The sequence below is a fragment of the Cheilinus undulatus genome, linkage group 19, assembly GCF_018320785.1.
Source record: "Cheilinus undulatus linkage group 19, ASM1832078v1, whole genome shotgun sequence".
Lineage (NCBI taxonomy): Eukaryota > Metazoa > Chordata > Actinopteri > Labriformes > Labridae > Cheilinus > Cheilinus undulatus.
In genome coordinates this window covers 16,637,755-16,659,790 of record NC_054883.1, presented here as the reverse complement: position 1 = coordinate 16,659,790, position 22,036 = coordinate 16,637,755, and the positions used below count along the sequence as shown (strand labels likewise).

Here is a 22,036-nt window from a genome sequence, read left to right as displayed (position 1 = left end):
TCTACATTCAGACCAGTTTAAAAAAGGAAACCAAGTGTGTGGAGTGTGAGCCAGGTTGACATTTACCATAAAAATCATAAGAAACATGTAAGCCTATACTTCATAGAAAGAATGCTATCTATGTGGGTGGAGATACAAATACAGGAATGTAAGTTGATATAAGATCGAAGAAGGGGATTCCTGAAGTTTTTATGTCTCTGAAAATTAATAGGCAGTAATATCTGCAGCATTAGATCCGGGATTATGCAGAGCTCTAGCTCTGAATCTGAAATGTAATGCAGAAGCTTTTTTTTAATGTCTTCCTTTAGTCCTCCTTTTATGAAGTAGCTCTAAATCACTGAAGGAGCTCTTAAATGTTAAACTTCAAACAGCTGATTATGACGCAGGATGTATGATTGGTTTGCTCTGGTCTGAATCATGGACAAATGGACCACTGTTGCAATATTACATCAACTTTGGTCTGCATTTGTATTCAGAGATTTACAAGCCGAACAAAATGTGGGATGAATGCTCTCAGATCAGAATGAATACAGACATTAAGAATAGAAGTATACAACTTTGATACTTCAAGCAGGGATAAAAATAAATAAATAAATAAATAGTCCCAAATTGATCTTAAATAATTCTCACAATGACGACAACAAGATGATTTAAAGGAATCACCACTGAGTTTGGTGCATGATGACATCTTAACTGCTTTTATCTGGCTGGGCTCATTCAAAATGCTTAAAGTTTCCTGAGTTAGTCCAGATCGAGGTTTATTCACCAAATCTCAGTCTGAATAGAAGTGAACTGAAGCCCACCTTTTCACACTTCCTTGGTACACTTGTTTGGCCTACATTCAATAACAGCTTTCACATCTGCACAAACCAACTGCACAAAAGGTCTTTGCACACTGAGTCTGTAATTTTCAGATGCATTTTTTTCGGGGTATCTAATGCCCTGAAAAAAACATCACACACTCATACCGTGCACACTGAGTCTAATGCATTTTTTTTGTATTCACTTTCCTTGAAAAAACACGCTGGGTCCATGCATCCTGAAAGAGGCTTTCATTGGTTCATATGATATAGCACTACGCCAGGTTGGAGCACAGCTATTCAACTCAGTCTTCGTTATGTTGCTGTCAGTGTAAACTTTGGTCTTTATCTGTTCTGTTCCATGGCCGAAATATATAATATTGTTACAAATCAGGTGTTTAAAGCAAGAGGATCTGGCTGCAAACCTCTATGGTGGGGCGTTTTGGGCTCATCTGGCTGCAGACCTCGACTTTGGGGCGAAAAGTGACGTGCATTACCCAACCTGGAACCAGAATGACGTATATTTTCCACTCGTTGTTAGAGGTTAGTGGTTAATTTTCACAAGAGCAAAATTTACAGTAGACAGATTAAATTGGCACACCACAGACTAAGGAAAACCCAAAGAGGGTTGGGCTTAGACATCCGAGCCCTAAAGGTTAGGCTTGGGGTAAGGGGGAGGGGGATCAAATTAAAAATGCAACAGATGAGCCCAAAATGCCCCACCACAGATGTCTGCAGCCAGACGCCTCTCGATTAAAATAAAGTTTCAGAGTGGGGGGAGAAGGAGAGACAAAAATAGAGAAAGTGAGTGAGAATGGAGCTGCAGACTCTGTTCTGAATAATCAACCACTCATTTAAATACCTTGGACAAATGCAAGAAAAAACATTGAACCTATTCTGAAAAAATAATGATGGACAAAGATTTTGGTATCGGTGTTCAAACATGAAAAGTAAAACATACGACTGTATGGGGAAAGAAAGCCAAAGAAACAGTCTCAGTGTACAAAGTCTAACCAAACAGGTTAGGCATCATTCTTCTCTTGTTCAGCTCATTCAAAACTTCAACATCTGACAACAGTCAACAACTGACTCCTCAAATATTGTGCATCTCGGAAATATAAAGGTTTAAATAAACTAAAAGTAGAGTGAATGGAGAAATGAATGATAGATGTTTCTAAAAATCATGCACAGCCTCTTTTATTCACAGCAAAACTGTCAGTAGAATATGTTGCAAAATAATTTGGTCCCTCCACAATCCCGGCAAAACAGTATATTTTAGTCCTTACAGTCATACTGAGCAGCAGCTTTATATTCAAATCATACCTCAACTGTCAGAATATTTTCAATCTAATGTTAGAAATGAAATAAGGCACACTGAGTCATGCTTTTTTCTGCACATTTAGATCTGTCAGAGTAATTCTGCTAGTAATTCTGAACTCTGATGCTGCTTTAAATCAATGAGTATAAAAGTTGTCCATTACATTTTTGATAGAGATCGTTCTTCATTATTAAAGCACATCAGCCTGTTTTCCATGGGTCAATGATTTATTTTTGTTACAGATTAAAGTGAACATATTTACAGTATAACATACATTCACCGGCCACTTTATTAGGTACACATGTTCAATTGCTTTTTAACACAAAGAGCTAATTGGCCAATCACATGGCAGGAACTTAATGCATTTAGGCATTCAGACGTGGTCAAAATGATTTGCTGAAGTACAAACCGAGCATCAGACAAGGGAAGAAAGGGCGTTTAAGTGACTTTGAATGTGGCATGGTTGTTGCCAGACGGGCTGGTCTGAGTATTTCCGAAACTGCTGATCTACTGGGATTTTCACACACAACCATGTCTAGGGCTTACAGGGAACGATCCGAAAAAGAAAAAATATCTGGTGAGCGACAGTTGTGTGGACGACGATGCCTTGATGATGTCAGCGGTCAGACAAGAATGGGCAGACTGGTTGGAGATGATACAAAGGCAACAGTAACTCAAATAGCCCTTCGTTACAACCAAGGTATGCAGAGTATCATCTCTGAATGCACAGCACATGGAACCTTGAAGCAGATGGTCTACAGCAGCAGCAGACCAGCACGGGCACCACTCCAGTCAGCTAAGAACAGGAAACTGGGGCTACAGTTCACACAGGCTCACCAGAATTAGACAATAGAAGATTGGAAAACGTTGCCTGGTCTGATGAGTCTTGATTTCCGCTGCAACATTCAGATGGTAGCATCAGAATTTGGAGTTAACAACATGAAAGCATGGATCCATCCGGCCTTCCAATGGTTCAGGATGGTGGTGGTGTAATAGTGTGGGAGATATGCTCTTGGCACACTTTAGGCCCCTTTGTACTAACTAAGCATCATTTAAATACCACAGCCTGCCTGAGTAATGTTGCTGATCATGTCCATCCCTTTATGACCACAGTGTATCCATCTTCTGACGGCTACTCCCAGCAGGGTAATGCACCATGAGACAACAAATTCACTGTACTCCAATGGCCTCCACAGTCACCAGATAGATCCAGTAGAGCACCTTTGGGATGTGGTGGAACGGGAGAGTTGCATCATGGATGTGCAGCTGACAAATATGCAGCAACTGTGTGATGCTATCATGTCAATATGGAATAAAATCTTTGAGGAATGTTTCCAACACCTTGTTGTAACTATGCCATTAAGTATTAAGGCAGTCCTACAGGCAAAAGGGGGTCCATCCCAGTACTAGCAAGGTGTACCTAATAAAGTGGAAGATGAGTGTATATACAGCATATCCATATTTTTCAAGTGCAGATGTGATGTTTAGACAAGATGCATTGTTGAGTTAGTTTAGAATAAGTTGATAAATATATAAACACATCAGGGGGAAAGTCTGCCACAGGCAACAACACAGCAACAGCCGTGAATGTTGCAGCATGAAAGATGGAAAGAAAAAAGAAAAACACACTGAGGAGGCCGAGGATTACCACTCTGAGAGCTAATTTTTAGAACATGTTCAAAGTGTGCCCATGGTGCAATGCAACCTTGGAGGGAGGACAAACTCAACCAGAGGACTGAAAGAGAGTTTTTTGTTCTATTGTGTAGAATAAGACTGTCAGAGCAGAGCTGTGCTGCATTCAGCAGCCCCGAAACACTTCAACATCAGCAACACTGCATTCTCTGGAGACGATGCTGTAACTGACAGAGAAGTGTGACATAGATTATGAAACGTTACTGCTGAGAGGTGGAGAGAGAGATTAAGGCAGGCCCGTTCTGCTATGCTGATTGTGGTGTCTATATTTGGCATCGGACGTATTGCAGACATTGTATCGGGCTGAGGAAGGAACTGAGCCTATCAAAACCTGTAGATCTTCATTCATACCCTTACCTATGGTCATGAGCTTCAGGTAATGGCCGGAATATTAAGATTGCAGGTTCGCAGGAGGGCTAAGGCTCCTCACCCTAAGGCTCAGCCTTAGAGATAGAGTGAAGAGTCTGGAAATCTGGAGGGATTTCAAGATGTTGGCTTCTTCAGCTAGGGATCCTCAGCAGCTGTGTTTTTTGGCTGAGTGTGAAGCAGTCAGGATGAGGGTCAGCCCCTCAAAGTCCAAGGACATGTTTCTCTACTGGAAAACGGTGATTGCACCCTCCAGTTGAGGAGAGCGTCTTTCTCCCAAGTGAGGGAGTTAAAGTATCTCAGGGCTCGGCCTGAGAGCGCCTCAGAAGAGCTAGAAAATGTCGCTAGGTAGAGAGATGTCCAAGTGGGCTTAGTTAGCCTGCTGCCACTGTGACCTGGCCCCGGATGAGTGGAAGAAAATGGATGGATGGATGGATTAATTGCATGCTTTATTTTGCTTTTCAGCATGTTTTGGTTAAGCCCCATCTACAAACAGGTACAAATTTAAAACTTAAAAAACAGACTTTTCTAAGGGTAAATACAGAGTACATTTCCCTGAGAGGAAAAAGTATTCTCCAAAGTACTACTTCACTTTAAAACTTTGTAAAAGAACAGTGCTTTTTGTCTCAAATGGCTGCCTCTCATCCTTTGAAACATTCATGTTATCTGAACTTTTCATAATGTCACTGAAACAGGCAGCTGAACATGAACGCCCCAAATATCAAGCTCAACCAACAAAGTCCTAAAACCCATGAAGGTAAAAACACACTGTTGAAGTCAAGTGTAAGAGAGCATCACGACCCTCGGCTGTGTTCTAAATTTAATCTTTCCCTAACTGCGCGGCTCTGTGAGTCATTATGCAAAGCAACGCCAGGCCTGAGTGAGAGGGGAGGACTCTTGAGCTGCGAGATGGCCAGGCTGATGTGGTGTTGTGCTGCTCACCAGCAGATGTAAATTCTGGCAACAAACATGTGCAAGCATACAGGCTGATGTGCATGAATATGCACAGTTGGGTTCACACAGAAACAAATATACAGACCTCGAGCATGCACATGGGATATGTCACGTGCAAACACTGGCACACTGACTTTAGCATAGAGAGGCAAGAAAACACAAAAGCCAGGATCTGTGAGCAGCTAAGCTGAAATAATTCAGCTTCTGCATGACAGCTGCAGGAAACAGCAGAGCATCGTGGCTGAAAGACAGCTTCTCATGATCCTGATGCCTTTTAAACCTCTACCCAATTAAATTTCATAAGACATGGGACATCTCAATGCCCTGACATTTTTTGACAGCTGTAGTTGCTGATTTATTTCCCCAGGATACAAGTTACTAATCATTTGGATTACCATAACTTTGTGTTTTTGTGTTGAAAGTCATGTTTCATTGCTTACTGCTTGAAAATGAAGCTGCATGTCTTCAGCAGACTAGAATAAGAAGAATCCTCAGCAAATCAAATCCTATAATCACGCCAGACACTGCGACAGAGCACAGAAAGAGTCAGAGGAGTGAGTGGGCAGGAAAGGAAAAAAACAAAAGCATCCCATCACATATTCAGTACTCCCAGACATAAGCAGTTGACTCTAACTCTTTCCCTGCATGCTGAAAACCTCGTGATTGTTTAACTTTTAACCACCTATGCTAGCTCATGATCAGAGGAGAACAACAAGGCCACAGTTCAAATGAAGACTGTTTGTGCCTTCTTGTTTAGTCCCAAAGGGGATTGAACTTCTCTGAAGATAAATTCATGTGCCACAAACAGAGGGCCCAAACAACACTAAGAAAAACACATTTATTCAGGATAATAAAAGCCTTGTAGAAATGAGGTCAGAAGACCGGAACAATTTCACAGCTAGGTTTGAGTGACTATGAGGATTTCAGATAAAGGTCACCAGCTGTCTTCTTTGCACACATTCATCTGAAGTTAAGCATCATTTGGACCTTGACGATCCTCGAAATAATTGTTACCATGAATACAGCCCTGCATAGGACTCTTTCCTTCATCCTGATGGATTTCTGACCATTACCGCCTGCTACCGCAACACGTGCCGTTACTTTCAGCCCTGTGTCCTGCCTGCATCCTGCACAGATTCTGACAATCCATGTTAAATATTCAGAATAACAGACAGTGTAGTTCATTAAAGGTCATGTTAATATGTTCACTTAAGCACCACACTGATTAAGTTTCCTCTCTGAATGAAGGAAACCCTAAGAAAACCTCATCCTTGTCGTGCGTAACAGTGCCACTTATGGATGAAAAAAGCAGCTGAAAGTCTCAGATTGATTTAACTCCTGGTTATGGCAGAGTAATAGCAGTGTCAAAGTAATATTTTCTGGCCTTATTTACACAGCATTTATTACAACGTTACCCATAAGTGAAATTGTTTCCTGATCTCTGGAAAGTTTGAGCGCCATGAAAACGGCAGCGTGCTTCCATCGGCTCTAGCAGGCAGTAGACTAATCTTTACTCTGTTTATGCTGGGCAATAATGCCAATTTACATGGAAAGGGGCTTTTTTTCCCCAAATAACAACATGATGGCTCAGCATCTCTGCGCGCTGGTGCATATATGTGGTACTTGGCCTCGAACATGATGAGGGTAGCATTGAAGTTGTCTTTAGATGCCGTGTGATGCTGGCTACGTGGAGACAGACCAATATTCAAACATGTTTACGCAGCACCTATATCTCCTTTATCATCTTAATATGAGCATGGAAATGCTTTAAAGAGAGCTTACTTTGATCGGGGATCATGGAGCAAGTGTATCATCTTATGTGTCCTTGGGTGTGTAACAAAGTCCAATTGTTTTGCCTCTCAGTCAGGGCCTTTCTACGCTGAGTATGCATGTTCACCCCATGCATGCTACAGGTTCTCTACGGGTACTCTGGGCTTCCTCCCACAATCAAAGACATGCTTGTTAGGCTGATTGATCACTCTAAATGTGCAATAGGTGTGAGCGTGAGCGGGCCTGTTTTTTTGTCTCTATACAGTATGTCTTATGGGTTTCATGGCTTGTTGCATTTCAAATACAGATGTCACAGGTATTTTCTAGAAAAAGAGTGATACAATTTTGATAGGATATTTAAAAATACCGCTTTAAGATGAGTGCAAAAGATGTTTTCTTGGAATGGATTAGTTCACATGTTAAATTGGCACACATTACCAAGGACAGGATTTGAATACTTCCATTTAGCCAAACCTGCATTACTATGCCAGCTAGACTTACTGTGGTTAGTAGTGAGCTGTTTAACAAGGCAAAACCAATGACAGGCTAACAACATGGGCAAAAATCTCCCCTGACAAGTAACTGAGTCTTGGGCATCCAAAACAGGACGGATGCACATAGTGGGAGCTTTAGATGTGACATCAGGAGATTTGCAAAAAAAAGCAGAGTTCATCTTCTGCTTTATATGTGGCCATAGCAAAGAATCTGACAGCTCTGAGGATGGTGAAGTCAATACTTCCTGACAGATCTGCCTGCCCTACTCATTTGGTGACTGACACTGACTGTAAAACATCCCTGTCCAGCTCTGATAACATCAGTGAGTGAGACCAGTATTGACAAAGATGGCTTAGATTTAAATCTTTAAAACTTGATTTTATATTATAAGAAAGTCAAGACTGGTAGATGAAGTATTTCATCCATAGGTCAGGGCTGTGAAAAAAGGAATGAACATCTCGTGCGAGTAGACACATAGAGGCATCCTGTCAGCATGAGATGGACGCAGATGTGCATGAAACACAGCTGTTTATTTTCCTATCTGCCGTCCCATCTGTTTGGATGTGACGTATTTACTGAGCTTGTCACACAAGTCACTATGCCATTTATCTTTGACATGGAAGGAGCTTTTAACACCTAGGTACTGAGATAACATGTCAGGGGTTTTATAAAGGACTGCGGGCTCAGGCATTGGAAGTGCACAGCTGGAAGAGATTTTGTGATTTGAGTGATGCCCCTTATAGAGTATATGAAATTGAAATTTTGTCTCTCTCTCTCTCTCTCTTGCTCTTCTCTCTCTCTCTCTCTCTCTCTCTCTTACTTCTGCAATGATTATTTGTATTTATATATATTTATTCTTCATATCAGTGTTACATTTCATTCCACTTATTTGTAGTTCTACCTGATTATGCTATGATGTAAGAGGCCCATGGGATGGTTTGGCAGGGGATATATTTATGGAAATGGCTGTAAGCTTTAAGAGTGTTTGTGGAAGAAGGGGGAAATGCTGCTGCATGATGCTGATCTTGACTCAATAAAAATATTAGAAAAACAAAAGCAGCAGAATTATACAAAGCATGTAAAGTTGCTGTGAGAAGAGTCCGTGCATTCAGAGTATTCAGACCCCCTTTGTTCAATTTTGTTATTTTGCAGCCTGATGCCAGTTGAAAAAAATCATTTATATTCTCATTAATCTACACTCAATACCCCATGATGACAAAGGGAAAACAGAATTTTAGAAATGTTTGCAAATGCATGAATATTAAAAAACTGAACATCACATTGACAAAAGTATTTCAGACCCTTTTCAACAACACTCAAAATTTAGCTCAGATGCCTCACATTTCTCTGCATCTATGCTGAGATGTTTCTACACGTTGATTGAAGTTTACCTGTGGTAAATTAAATTAATTAGACATGATTTAGAAAGACACACAGCTCTCTATACAAGGCCTCACAACTGACAATGCATATCAGAGCTGAATCAAAGCCATGGAGTCAAAGGAACCGCCTGCAGAGCTCAGATTGATGCAAGACCAAAATTTGGGGAAGGCTACAAATTTTTGTTGCACTGAAGGTTCCCAAGAGTACAGTGGCCTTCATTAATCAAACTGAAGAAGTTTGGCACAACCAGGACTCTTCCAAGAGCTGGTCATGCAGCCAAACTAAGCAATCGGGGGAAAGGGGCCTTAGTAAAAGAGGTGACCAAAAAATGGTCACTCTGACTGAGCTCCAGAGATCCTGTGTGGAGATGGGACAAAGTTCCAGAAGGACAACTGTCAATGTAGCTCTTCTCCAATCTGGGCTGTATAGCAGAGTGCCTCTCCTCAGTGCAAATTGCATGACAGCCCACTTAGAGTTTGGAAAAAACATCCAAAGGACTCTCAGACTATGAGAAACAAGATTCTCTGGTCTGGTGAAATCAAGATTAAACGGTTTGGCCACAATTCTAAACATTACGTGTGAAGGAAACCAGTCACCACTCACCACCTGCTCAATACCATCCCAACAGTGAAGCATGCTGGTGGCAGCATCGTGTTGTGTGGGTGTTTTTCAGCAGCAGGGACTGGGAGACTGTTCAGGGTTGAGGGAAAGCTGAATGGAGCAAAGTACAGAGACATCCTCGATGAAAACCTGTTCCACAGCACTCAGAACTTCAGGCAGGGCTGAAGATTCACCTGTAGCACACAGCCAAAACAAATCAAGAGTAGCTTGAGGACAACTCTGTGACTGTCCTAGAGTGGGCCAACCAGAGCCCTGACTTGAACCCAATAGAACATCTCTGGAGAGACCTGAAAATGTCTGCCCTCCAATGGTCCCCATCCAACCTGACTGAGCTTGAGAGGATTTGCAAAGAAGAATGGCAGAAAATCCAGATGTGTCTGTGTGATATTTCAGATTAATTTTTTTGTAAGTTTAAAATAAAATCAAAAATTCTGTTTTTACTTTTCATGATTGGGTAGTGAGTGTAGATTAACGAGAGAAAACATGGATTAAAATTATTGTAGCATCGGGCTGCAACATGACAAAACTAAAGGAAGTGAATGCACTGTGTATTATGTAATTGCAAATCCTAATATTGTCCAGTTTAATTGCACACATTATTGAGTGTTTTAGTTTTTATTTCATTTTTTGCCAATATCAAGACAAACTCAATTTGAATAATCAATGAATAATTAATGTAAATTCAGGTAATTTGGCCAAATGTGTCCTGTTAATGTTAGAAATGGCTCTTGAGCATTTGGATATGCAGCAGACCTATGACAGATACTTTCTGACTCATAACTGGCACTAGAACAAACTACTGATTTAGGAAATACATGCACTCAAAAACTGCCTTACAAAATGATATACCTGCTTTATTCAGGCATGACAGATGCTGCATCACATGCATGAATTTCAGGCTGCTGATGTGCAGACTCAGCATGCTCAGGGATCACTTTGCCATGTGTTCTCATGTACAGGAAGAAGCATGCAGCTCCAGTGTTGCTTTGCCAGCAGGTGTAGTTGAGCCCTACAGTGTAGGCCAGTCACAGTGCTCTTCTCCAGCTCTAAAACCCTAATGCCCTCTGATCTCTCACACACAAATCCCTCCACATTTAAGTCAAATCAACTAAGGAGGTCTTTGGCTCCCAGGCTCAGAGAGAGGGAGGCGAGCAACAGCACTCAGCCTCACAAAGGAAGCCCAGCGGTTCACGGCAACCCCAATCACTCAACTCAGCACAGCAGTCTCCGCTGGATTCATTCATCTGTGCTCCCTTGCTGTGCAAACAAGCCTGCCAAAAGTAGTTATCAATAGGCATGGATCAAACACACCGTTTAAAATGCAGGCCGACATTCTGGATGAAATAGGATTTCCATATTGTGTATGTTAAACACTGCTTTGTAATTTCGGGACTACTGTTGCAGATAATGTTGCTGTAAAGTGGCACTGGCAGCTCACCATGGACCCATTAGCTGATGATGCTATGGAAAAGCAAATGCTGAAGCAGTTATGCAGTTTGCTTCAGTGAGCCGTGAGTGTTTAAAGAGCAGAAGCACTTCCTCCAACTCTCGCTGTTACAACAGAAGACAAAGACATCAGCTCTAAAAGTGCACGCAGAACTAACTTGAACCTTGCTTTCAGGGCAAAGGCAAGGTGAGAGGATGAAATTGTAAATGATGGAAAAATTTACTGCATAGCTTACACTTTGAACCATGAATAAAGACCAAAACAGCAGTCTATTGCAGATGGTAAACTTTTTATTGATAAGTACCTTGTAATGCCCTTAAAAAAGGTTTATTTTTGTAGTTATGCCCACCATTACTTAAAAAAAGATGTTCTAATACACAACAGTAGAAGTCAAAAGACCCAGAAGTGATCATCTTGGCCACTTTATCCTGAGTTGCTCAAATACCGAACACCATCCCTCATTGCAGAGGAAAATTGCTTGCATCTGGATTTGTGAAAGCTGAGCATTATGCAGGCATTCTGCTCTCCTACAAATCCCTGAAAGCAGGTGCGATGTCAACAAGCTCCTGGCATCCCCATTTTTAAGAAGACTTACGAATGAACTTCACAGTTTCACTCCGGTCTGGCAGGCATTACGTAAAGTAGACAGATGTTATTTTCAAGCTATGTCTTCTAGATTCTTCTTGGAAATCCTAAGACATTCACAAGCAAGATAAGGTATGTAATCCCTCAGTGTGACTCAGAGTTTTCCGACTGAAGGGTGTGCCAGGCACACAGTGGTGAGACTTGTGGGAGATGTCCAGTTCAGTTGCTAAACAAGCCAAGTGTTTCAAATGACCATGTTTTTATTTTATATTCAGTTACTGTATGCATATTTTTTTCACAAAAATGGGTAAAATATACAATTAAAAATCATTTAAAATATTCTTTGTGTTTTGAAAGGAAACTGGGGACCCCCTTCCTGTGTCTCGTGATCCTAGTTGGTCCTGACCTATGTTGAGAGCCACTGCCATAGACAACAGTAAACTTGCAGCTGAATTTTTGATTGAAATATTTTAGTAGGATAGATACTGCCTAATCCCGGCACCAAACATGTCTTTCCCTGCATTGTAAACAATTTTTATTAACCAATGTGTGTCTTCTCTGAACCTGTGTGTTTTAACTCTATTTTAGTGTCAACAAATAAGCCATAAATCGTGGACTATAAGAGTTCTTATGATTCAGCAGCATTTGGCAGTACAGACATCCTTATAACCATATCTTTTTTTTCAAAGTAACATTCTTGAAAAACATCACTGAATTTATTAAACTTTTGATGATGAACTGGTAAGAATGGCAAATAGGCTAATTTCATATCCAGAATGGATAGAGAACTGATTCAACCATTTTATTTGACAGAAATTGCAGAGACCACAGTAACACACTTGTCACTGCTTGTTATGCATTGAAATAAAGGAGAGCGCCGCTGACTGTGATCATTTTGAGAACAGAAATAAATGCTAACACGCCAAGGTCCAGACCTGGCTTACATCATTGCCTCAATCTGTATCGTAAAGTCTCTCCTCTCCCAGTGCTGATATCAAAGCAGGCCCCACCAGCTGCAACAATTAAAACAAGGGGATTAGATGTGCTTCTGCTGACTTCTGTGTCTCTGATCTCTTCTGATCTCTCGGTTTGACTCCCAGCCTTCTCTTCAGGGTGCTGTCTTTGTGGTGCTGTCATCTGACATGACAACGTTACTTGTACAAACTTTTGAAATAATTGCCTTTTGCCCTGTCGGGTTTGGAATAATCCATTATTTTAAATCTGTTTTTGTAAAAATGGTGTAAAATTCTTTTGAGGGACTGACAGGGTGTTTTTTTCATGTTGAGCCATGAATCCTGCTCCATTGTGATGCACAAACAGAGCAGAATAACAAGTCCAAGACACTGTCTGGAGATCAAAGCTTATCTGCGTGTCTGTAATGAGTGTCTGAAACAGAACAGATAAATTAACTGTGATGTGGCTGTGAGAGAAGGAAAAGTTTGTTGTTTTATCAATAGAAACTACCAGATCTGAATTGATTTTTGTTAGCTTGATGCAGGTTCTTACATGCTTTTTGTAGACCTGAACTGGAAAAAAAACTAATACCACTTTTTGCACAGTAAACTGTCAGAAATGAGAGGTGTGAGATTTCTCTGAAATCCAGAACTGAATTCTCTCATTTAATGAACTGTTTACAAAATGACAGACAGTATGAGGCAAAATACATTTCTGAGGTCATTACCACCCAAGCTCGATCATCTCTGGCCTTTATTTTATCAGTATACAGTAAATTCATATTTTGGTGCTGAGCATGTGTGCTGAGCTGATTCTAACCAGTTCAGCTATTTAAAAGCAGAACAAGGGAAGGCATGCTCAAATAAGGGTGGGCTGCAAGAAATTTCAAAAGGGACATTTAGATATCTTTTGAATGAGATACTTTGCCATTAGCCTCCAGAGATTTCAGTGTGTGTTTGCCCTTTAATAATAAAATTGCTTTGAGAATCTAGCCTATATAGCGCCATTGATGGTTATAATTTCTCCATGTGACTGAACAAGTTTAAGGTAAAAATGCTGGCTCAATTGTACGCTATATCGAGCATTTTTCTAGCGTTCATTTTTTTCACCCTAAATGCCGCTGTGTTTGGCACTATTTTGTAATGCAAGCTTCGGTTACCATGCTCTTCCGCCTCAGCGTATCTGAACAGCTGTTCAGGTCTGCGGGCTTTGGCAGAGAAAACTAGGGATGTTCTGATACCATTTACTCCTTCCCGATACAATTCCAATACCAAGGTGTTGGGTATATGGATTTCCGATACTGGTATCGGAATCAGAACAATTCTCATTCAGACTAGTTATTTCAGTTCAGTGTTGCACTTAAACAGTGGCTTTCTGGTTGGAAACTTTAATGTGCTTTTCATAATTACTGGAGAGTGAATATTTGTATTTGACACCTGTGGCAAAGCCAGGTGTTTTCCTGTAAGAATGGAGTAAATGCTTAAGAGATTCAGCTTATCACCGCCTATGCCACTGGTGGGACATCAGTAACTCAGTGGATAACTTCACTCAAGGTGCAGAAGTGTTTAAGATAAAAAACATCAATATTCCACCAGAAACATCACTGTAAAACAAGCATATTTAAATATATTTAAATACATCTAGTTAAAATTAAATGTTGGAGGTTAAAATCAACTCTGAAAGAATTCAGCGCTCCAGTTTTTGCTGTGTATGAGGCCTACGATGTGTCACTGCTGACTGCAAAACAAGTTGCCCTTTACGGGGCAAATTAAGACAACCTTGAACCTCGAACCTTGAATTAAGATCCCTCTACTTTGGCAGATCATTAACTTATTCTAATCCTTCACAATCTAAGATCATCCTACTGCACACACCTACTTTGCTTAACAGATGTTATTCATGATATGGAGATAATTCATGCTTTCCGTCTGACATGAGAGCAGTTAAAACAGATCAGATACATTTTATACAGGACTATTATAAAGCAGGATAAGGCAGAGACATACAGGACACATGGATAAAATCTGAAAGACCTAACTAAAAGTTTTCTAATGACAGGTTTTTTTTTGTTTGTTTGCTTTGATTAGGGCATTTGAGCAACCGACTGCGATCTTGTGATGTTCAAACTGTCACTGAGCTAAAAGGTGAAGTGACTCAGGTGTTTGTCTTGTGTTTCCGTGGGATTGTTACTGATGTGTGCTTGGTGACTGCATGTGTCAAAATACAATGATGCAAAGACAACCCAGCTGAAAGTGTTTATCCTGCTTCCTTTGCTTTGAAGAGGGTTGATAATTTTCAAAGATAAGGCATCACACAATGCTCTTTGGAACTGACATCAATTAACACTACGGCTTAAGCCTTATTCAGATATAACACTGTGCCAGGGTATAATACATGATAACTAATTCCAGAGTCTCTTAGGGATGAAAGGAGCTTTAGCCTGGAATGAGAGGCCTGTTAACATTAACGAGCATCGTGAATGGCATGCAGTATGTGTAAATGTGAAGGTAAAGCTGGGGCACCAAGTGGATTACCCCCTAAGGGATCTAGGTAATAATCCTCTTCTGCTGCCTTATCTCCTGCTCTCACTTAAGCATGGCAGAGGGCAAGGTGAGGCCAATGCTGAGCTGCAATGTTTATGTTTGACGGACTAGGAGACTGGGAGGGTGTCTGAGAGTGCATTTCTGCAGGAAGCATGGAGGGGATTCAATACATGATTGCAATCTTGCTGCATCTGAACTGCCTGTCATAACTGTATGAAGAAACTGTGTGCATAAAAGAAAAAGTCACATTAGCATCATCTTCTGACATTTATAAGGGTTACCATGAGCATCTGAGGGGAGAATACCTATGAGATTAGCTGATCATTAGGCAGCTAAACGCATGCTTATTAGGATTACAAGGTGTTAATGCTTTATGTATTTGACATTATTTTCACCTCTGACACAGGAAAGAATAAAACTGAATGATTTGTAAGGATATTTATGCATGAAACCAGCAGGCTCTAAATAAAACATTCTGCACTGTGTTCCAGAATAATAATGCAAACAATATTTGTCTGATTTTCCTTAATAGTCGATGTGAATGATAGTCAGTATAATTTTGAAGTTATCAACCGTTAGAACATAATTCAAATTTTATCGAACAATCCTCCCAATGATAATTTTTTTTTCAAAAAAACTTGATGTTATGTAATTTTTATCATCTGATTCCAGTTTTAAGCATTAAAAGTACCATCTACTCTCCTTGTAATTTGTTCATCAACATCTCTTAAGCTTACATGAGAATGGGCGACACCAAGACGTCTCTAATTCAGAGAGGTGGATGTATAGTTACTGTATGTTTCTCAAAGAAAATTATTCAGCAATCTCCTTTGTTCATCTTAAAACACAGAGTAATAAAAATGTTGAAAAATTCCTGCAGTGAATGCTGCAAATACTGTCAGTTTTCTGCAGATGAACCAAAATGCAGCAGTAGAACAAACCGACCAAAACATCATGTAACTGCAAAGCTCAGAGTCCTCCACTGGCTTTTAGTTGCTGCTGCTCACATCAAAACCAGAACCCTGTAACTCTTTCTACAAAACAGCTCTTATAACTGCAGTTAGGAATGACAGATTGATCAAATACTGGCCTTAGAAGATGCTGCTTTGAATAGAAACATCTGTAATGGTAGAACTGTTTATTTCCTGTTTTTACAAACAGCCTTAGACTTACCAAGGAAGCGGAAGGTCCTGCGCACCAGCGGGTTGAGGTAACAGCAGTCTCCAGTGGCCACTGTCTTCTCCGAGCGGTCGAACTCTTTGGACGTGTACTGGACCAGGAACAGTACCGTCTCTGTTATTGTAATCTAAATGAAAGAGAAAGGGAACGTTTTCAGATGAGCTGAGTAATGATTCGTTAGTCAAATGTTGGCAGTGTCATTTTCTCAGTCTGTCACAGAGCCCAGAGTGCTTGTGTTTACTCAGAAGACTCCATCTGCACAGACAAAGCTGTGGACTGTAAAAGAGCATATGTGAGAAACCAACTGTACCATCTGAGAAGAAGCAAAGTTTTTTATTCAAATCATTTATTTATTTGCTTTTTACAGGTTTGATTCATGCTAATTAACCCATGTGACTAATAGGACCAAAACAATCCTGCAGTAATTGCAACAGCCTGCAACTGGCTGACAGACCCTCATAAAAGATAAACAATATGGTGGTCAGCATTCGAGTTAGCAGTTTTAAATGTTTGTAACTTGATTCAAATGGATAAAAAGACATTCAATGTCACGTTTACTGGTGTGGATTTAATCATCAAAGTCCCCAAAAGTCACACGAGTTCCAGGCTTGCTGAAAATGCTGCTGCAGGGGATTCAAAGGTATCAATAGTGTCAATGAGAAGGAACAAGAGGAAAAACAAGTAAGAGACAATGATGTATGGTTCAAAAGTTATTTAACTTTGATAAACTGTGTCACTTCTTGTCATGTACAAAAGTGCTGGTCTGGAAGGCATTTTAATGATCAAATTCTGAGAAAAACAGTCACACAGCTACTATTCTTTGCTACTGCAGTGGGTCCTTTTGTTCTTCTTCGCTGCTCTAAAAATGGTAGCTTGTGTATGCAGTGTTTTCAAAGCAAAATATAAAGCTAAACCAAACGGTATTGGATAAGCCCAATGGTCCTAAGAAACACAGAAACAGAAAAAAGTTCCGTTAGGATACAGAGAAGATCAGTGCGGAGTACACAGACACAAAGAGATGTGGTGGACACAGAGGGGCAGAAACACAGGGAGTAAACTGCCAGTTAGATCTGGAAACAACTGGAATTTAATGAAGAATATTCTAAAAACAACAAAACATGCAGGCAGTTTGACTATGCTGTTATGAAGCATTACACATCCAAAAGAGAATTTCAAGGGTCTTTCAGTATGTATCTGTGTTGATCCGTGTTGCCAAAATGGGTGCAGTGTTAGTTTGTAACAGCTGCTGCATTTTACTGCCAACAGCTCCGCAGCCTGCCAGCCACATTACACCTGCTACTGTTCTCCATCAGACTGCAGCCACCAGTAACCTCAGACATATTGACAACCACCAGGACAACATTTGCTGCAATGCCAACTAGATTTAGGTGTGTGTGAGTAAATGGCATGAGGGCCATATTTAACACTCCACGCCTTTCAGAATGCTTGACAGAATGGACAGAATGTTTAAAGGAGTGCTATCAGGTCATTATCTACTGTCTTAAATTGTTCCCTTTACTCTTTTCCATATCTAAGAAGAGTATCAGGGCCACTGGAAAAGAAAATTTGAGATGATTGATGTTTTTTCTCAGAATTCGGACTGTTTTCTCCCAAGTTAAAAAAAAAAAAAAAATACATCTAATTTTTTTTTTAGTGGCCCTAATCCTCTTCCGTAGATATCAGCTCTTTATATGTCCTGTTTTATTTGTATTCTTATCTATTCATATTTTAAATTGTTTGTGCCTAGCTACATGTTCCCTGTCTTTTTTTGCAGTAACACCTGTGTTTATCTTGTTTAATTACATCCATGTAGAATTTTAAACTGCATTTAATATTAAGCTGATTTGCTCCAAGCACACTACTGGTTAACTGCATTAATGCTACCATATTTAAACCAAAGCCTGGCTATGCTATGCTGCTCCCTCTGCAAGCTGCTTTTTGCAACCCTCCTCCACCCCAGCTCCTCCTTTATGCTTTATCTGACTTAATTACTGTCATTCTGTTGCCACTGATGTGTGCTCTGTTCTGGGTTTTTGTGGCTTCTCTCCCTGCCTCTTAGGCTTTCCTTGAAGGCACAGGGAAGGCTGGAACGTGTGTTGTTCCTGCTTTCCACATGAGCTTGTGGAGGGGCAGGGGGATCCCAGAGAAGCCCATCACCAAATATAAATAACAGCAATGAAAGCAAATTAATAACTGCTAATAAAGAGAAAATGTATAAACTACAAATCGTGTGTTTCTTAACAAAGTAGTCCTGACTGAACTTTTTTTTTTTTTGCTGTATTACTTAGTAGCAGTTGCAGATCCAGTGAGAGTGATCCCCACTGGAAAAACACTGATAAAACATTTTGTAAACATCTTTTTATCATGTTGAAAGTCCTTCTCCTAAAAAATAATCACACATTTATGTTGCATCACCTTCTCCACAGTGAATTAGAGAGTCTGTCCAAAACACAGCTTCCCTGAATAGTTACATCAAAAGGCATTATATGCATCATGCCAGCGCTGAAATTTAACAGGAAAAGGAACTGTCAAAGTACAACACAAGTTTAGAGATGAGATCTGACTTAGATCTGACTTCAAATACAAATGAGCAGAGCTAGGATCTGACTTCAAAGCTAAAACATGCACAGAGGCAGAGTTACGTAACAGCAGTGAATTATCAGACCCACCATGGTTTATTCAGTAATGCATTGCATGCAAAAAGGCACTATCTCAAAAAAGGAAAGGGGTGTTGGGCTAAAATCTCATTTTGAGTTGCCACTGGAAACCTGTATGATGTGTGTGCATGGCTGTGTTGAGCTCAGCAGAGCAGTGAGACATGTGCTTTTACTCATCAAATTGGGGATATGGTGGATTTCCCAAGCCTGGGAAATAAAAGGCTAGATGGTATCTCTGCAGTGGGATGATAACCCCTGTGCAGTCATGTCAGCAGGCCATTTCCTAATAATTGCAGGAACAGACCTGCACAGGCCTTTGCACTATCACAAAGGCACAATGACTAGACTGCAAGGCTAGGCTGGCACTGCTGGCTAAAGCTCATAGTGCTCTCAGTAAGCTGCCATGACCAGAGGCCCAAAACTGGACATGATAAACACAATAGTGGCCGCTTGTCTTCAGGATTTGCCCCATGCCCTCTTGTCTCCTGAGCCCAGCGTTGCACTTCCAGTGCTTGGCTGATTTCACACTCGGCACACCGAGAGATTAATCTTTAATTTGCAGGTACTCCCCACCGGGATTTGTACCAACAACCTTCCGACCTTGCCCAGTCCGAATGTTTCCAGCTGGCTGAAGCTTCAGACGCATAAAGTCCTGTCAGATGATACAGCACAGTGCATCGGAGCATGACTGCAACTGTGCACATGTGCTGGCCAGTGTGTGAGAGTGTAGGTATTGAGGCCCAAAGCAGAAGCCCAGAGAGCTGCTAGGCACTCAGGCATTGCCACGGTGATTTATTCAGGCTGACTGGGAAAGAGGGCAGACAAGGTAGAGAGAAACTTTGACTAAACTTCAAAAAGGCAAAAAATAGTCAAACGATTCGACTGAAACTAGATTGGCAGTATAATTTAAGTTATGTTTAACTTATCTCTTTCTATTTAGGTGGGCATACTTGATCGTTTTTAGAAATGATAGAGCTGTTGATTTTTTTCTGACAGTGAAAAACGCATAATCAACAATTATATGATGGTGTATTTTACGACAAGAACCCCCAAACATTGGGCCTCCTCCTCCAATATCCTCCTAAGAGTTTCTTTTTTTTCTCAACAATAAATAAATAAAAACATCAAACAATAGCCCACAAAGCACACACAAAAACATCCAATGCAAAGGTCTGTGAGAAACAATAAAAGCGCATGGAGAGTATATCACAAAAACATTTAAACCAGGTGAGCTTCAGGCAGGGATGTCAAACTCAAGGCCCACAGTGGTACAGTTATACTGGGCCAGCGAGATCATATCATGTTTATTATAACTAGCCCAGCAGAATGAGATCTGTGGATGTTCTTCTAGTATGAAAATGTAAATTCAACCTTGATGATTTAAAACATGCTTGTTTAGTCATTAAAAATGAAAAAGTAAAGATTTAAATAATTAAATAATTCAGGATGTGGAAATAACTTGATTTTTGATTCTCATTTCATATGTTCAATGTTGCATCTCACAACTATGGCTTAAACTTATGATTTAGACTTTTTATTTCATATTTTGAACTTTTTGGTTCATAATTGTACATTTTAAGTCATACTTTCACTTTTTATTCTCATTATTTTAATTTGTGTCTCTTGTTTGACATTTTCAACTCCTAATGTTGACTTTTGATTCCATATTTTGACCTTTTGAATTCACAATTTTACATTTTAACTTTTGAACTTTATAACTCATGATTTCCGATTTTATTTCATATTTGACCATCAAAACATGACTGTGACTTTCTATTTCATATACTTGCCTTTTAAAAACATTATTTTGACACTCAATTTCTTTATACCTTTTGAAGTCATAATTTTGGTGTTTTATTTCATTATTTCAAATTTGCATCTTAAATTTGGACTTTTTAAACTCTTAACTTTGACTTTTAATTCCATATTTTGACCTTTAAGATTCACAATTTAAAATTTTAAATCATATTTTGACCATTTAAATAGATGATTTTGAATTTGATCTCATATATTGATCTTGGAAACATGACTGTGACTTTCTATTTCGTATATTTGCTTTTTTAAAACATTATTTTGACACTTGATTTCCCGTTTTTGATCTTTTGAATTAATATTTTGACATTTTCTTTTATTTCAAATTTTATCTTAAATTTCAGCCTTTTTTAACTCCTAACTTTAACTTTAAGTTCAAATCCCATATTTTGACCTTTAAGACTCACAATTGAAAATTTTAACTCACATTTTGACCATTTAAATGCATGATTGTGACTTTCTATTGCATATAGAAATTTCAATTTCATATAGAAATAATTCATTACTGCCGAAAATGACAGCTTATGGTTAAATGCTGCCTCTGTTAGGCTCTCAGGGTGACATATAGCAAAAAAAACTCAAAAAGGAAGGACCCAAAAGCAAAGGCACAAAAACTCTTTAATTAACTAAAAATGCAAAAACTACAACAAAGGTCCTAACAAAATCAAAATGTACAAAAAGGCCAAAAATACAAAACCTAAAGCTCACCAAATGATAAAACAAAGGAACACTGGAGACACTGAGAGGTTTGCACATACAGGGTATTCACAACAGGATTCACAGACGAGCTGACAAAGATACAGGGAAACACAGAAACTAGATAGACAGGGAGCGAGTAGACACAGGGAGACAGGTGAGGGCAAACGAGACACAGATGAAGGCAATCAGAAGGAGGGTGGAACACAAGAGCAGGAAGAGAACAGAAATCACACACAAGGAGAAGAAAACTACAAAATAAAACAAGTAACACTGACCAAGGAAACAAACACAAGGGGGAACGAGGATACAAAATAACTCAAAACTAGACACTAAACTGGAAAACACAGGAGGTAGAAACAAACACAAAGAGCACAGGAAACCTTAGTAACTCAAAATTAAACACAAGAAAAACCAAAACCATGCACTCAGGTTAGACCTAAATTTAGAATCCAGCCCCTGCTGTGATTGAGTTTCACACCCCTGACTTTAGTCATCCTGACAGCTTCTCTTTGACTGAGCTGCTGGATTCTGTCCTCCTCTGACCAAAGGTTTACATGCTCTGTGCCTTCAACATGCAATAAGGAATCTCTGGCATTGTGAGATCCATTACAGTGTCTAGCCATTGGGTAATTCTGATTTCTGATTCTAAAGCCATTTTCATGCTCAACCAGGTGACCACTCAGGCATCTTTCTGTACGTTTCTGTTTCTTTTCTCCCTCCTGAGGTCTTTTTTAAATCTAGCTTGTGTGCTTACCTTTGAT

The 22,036-nt window shown here is 39.9% G+C and overlaps 1 protein-coding gene across 1 annotated transcript in view; it reads right to left on the bottom strand.

Moving 5' to 3' along the window:
* LOC121527084 (phospholipid phosphatase-related protein type 5-like) overlaps nucleotides 1-22,036 on the bottom strand; it is a 135,166-nt gene that overhangs the window by 46,977 nt on the left and 66,153 nt on the right. The window contains exon 4 of the mRNA XM_041813771.1: nucleotides 16,102-16,234. Coding sequence (XP_041669705.1) covers nucleotides 16,102-16,234 — 133 coding nt within the window. The remainder of the gene's footprint in view (nucleotides 1-16,101; nucleotides 16,235-22,036) is intronic.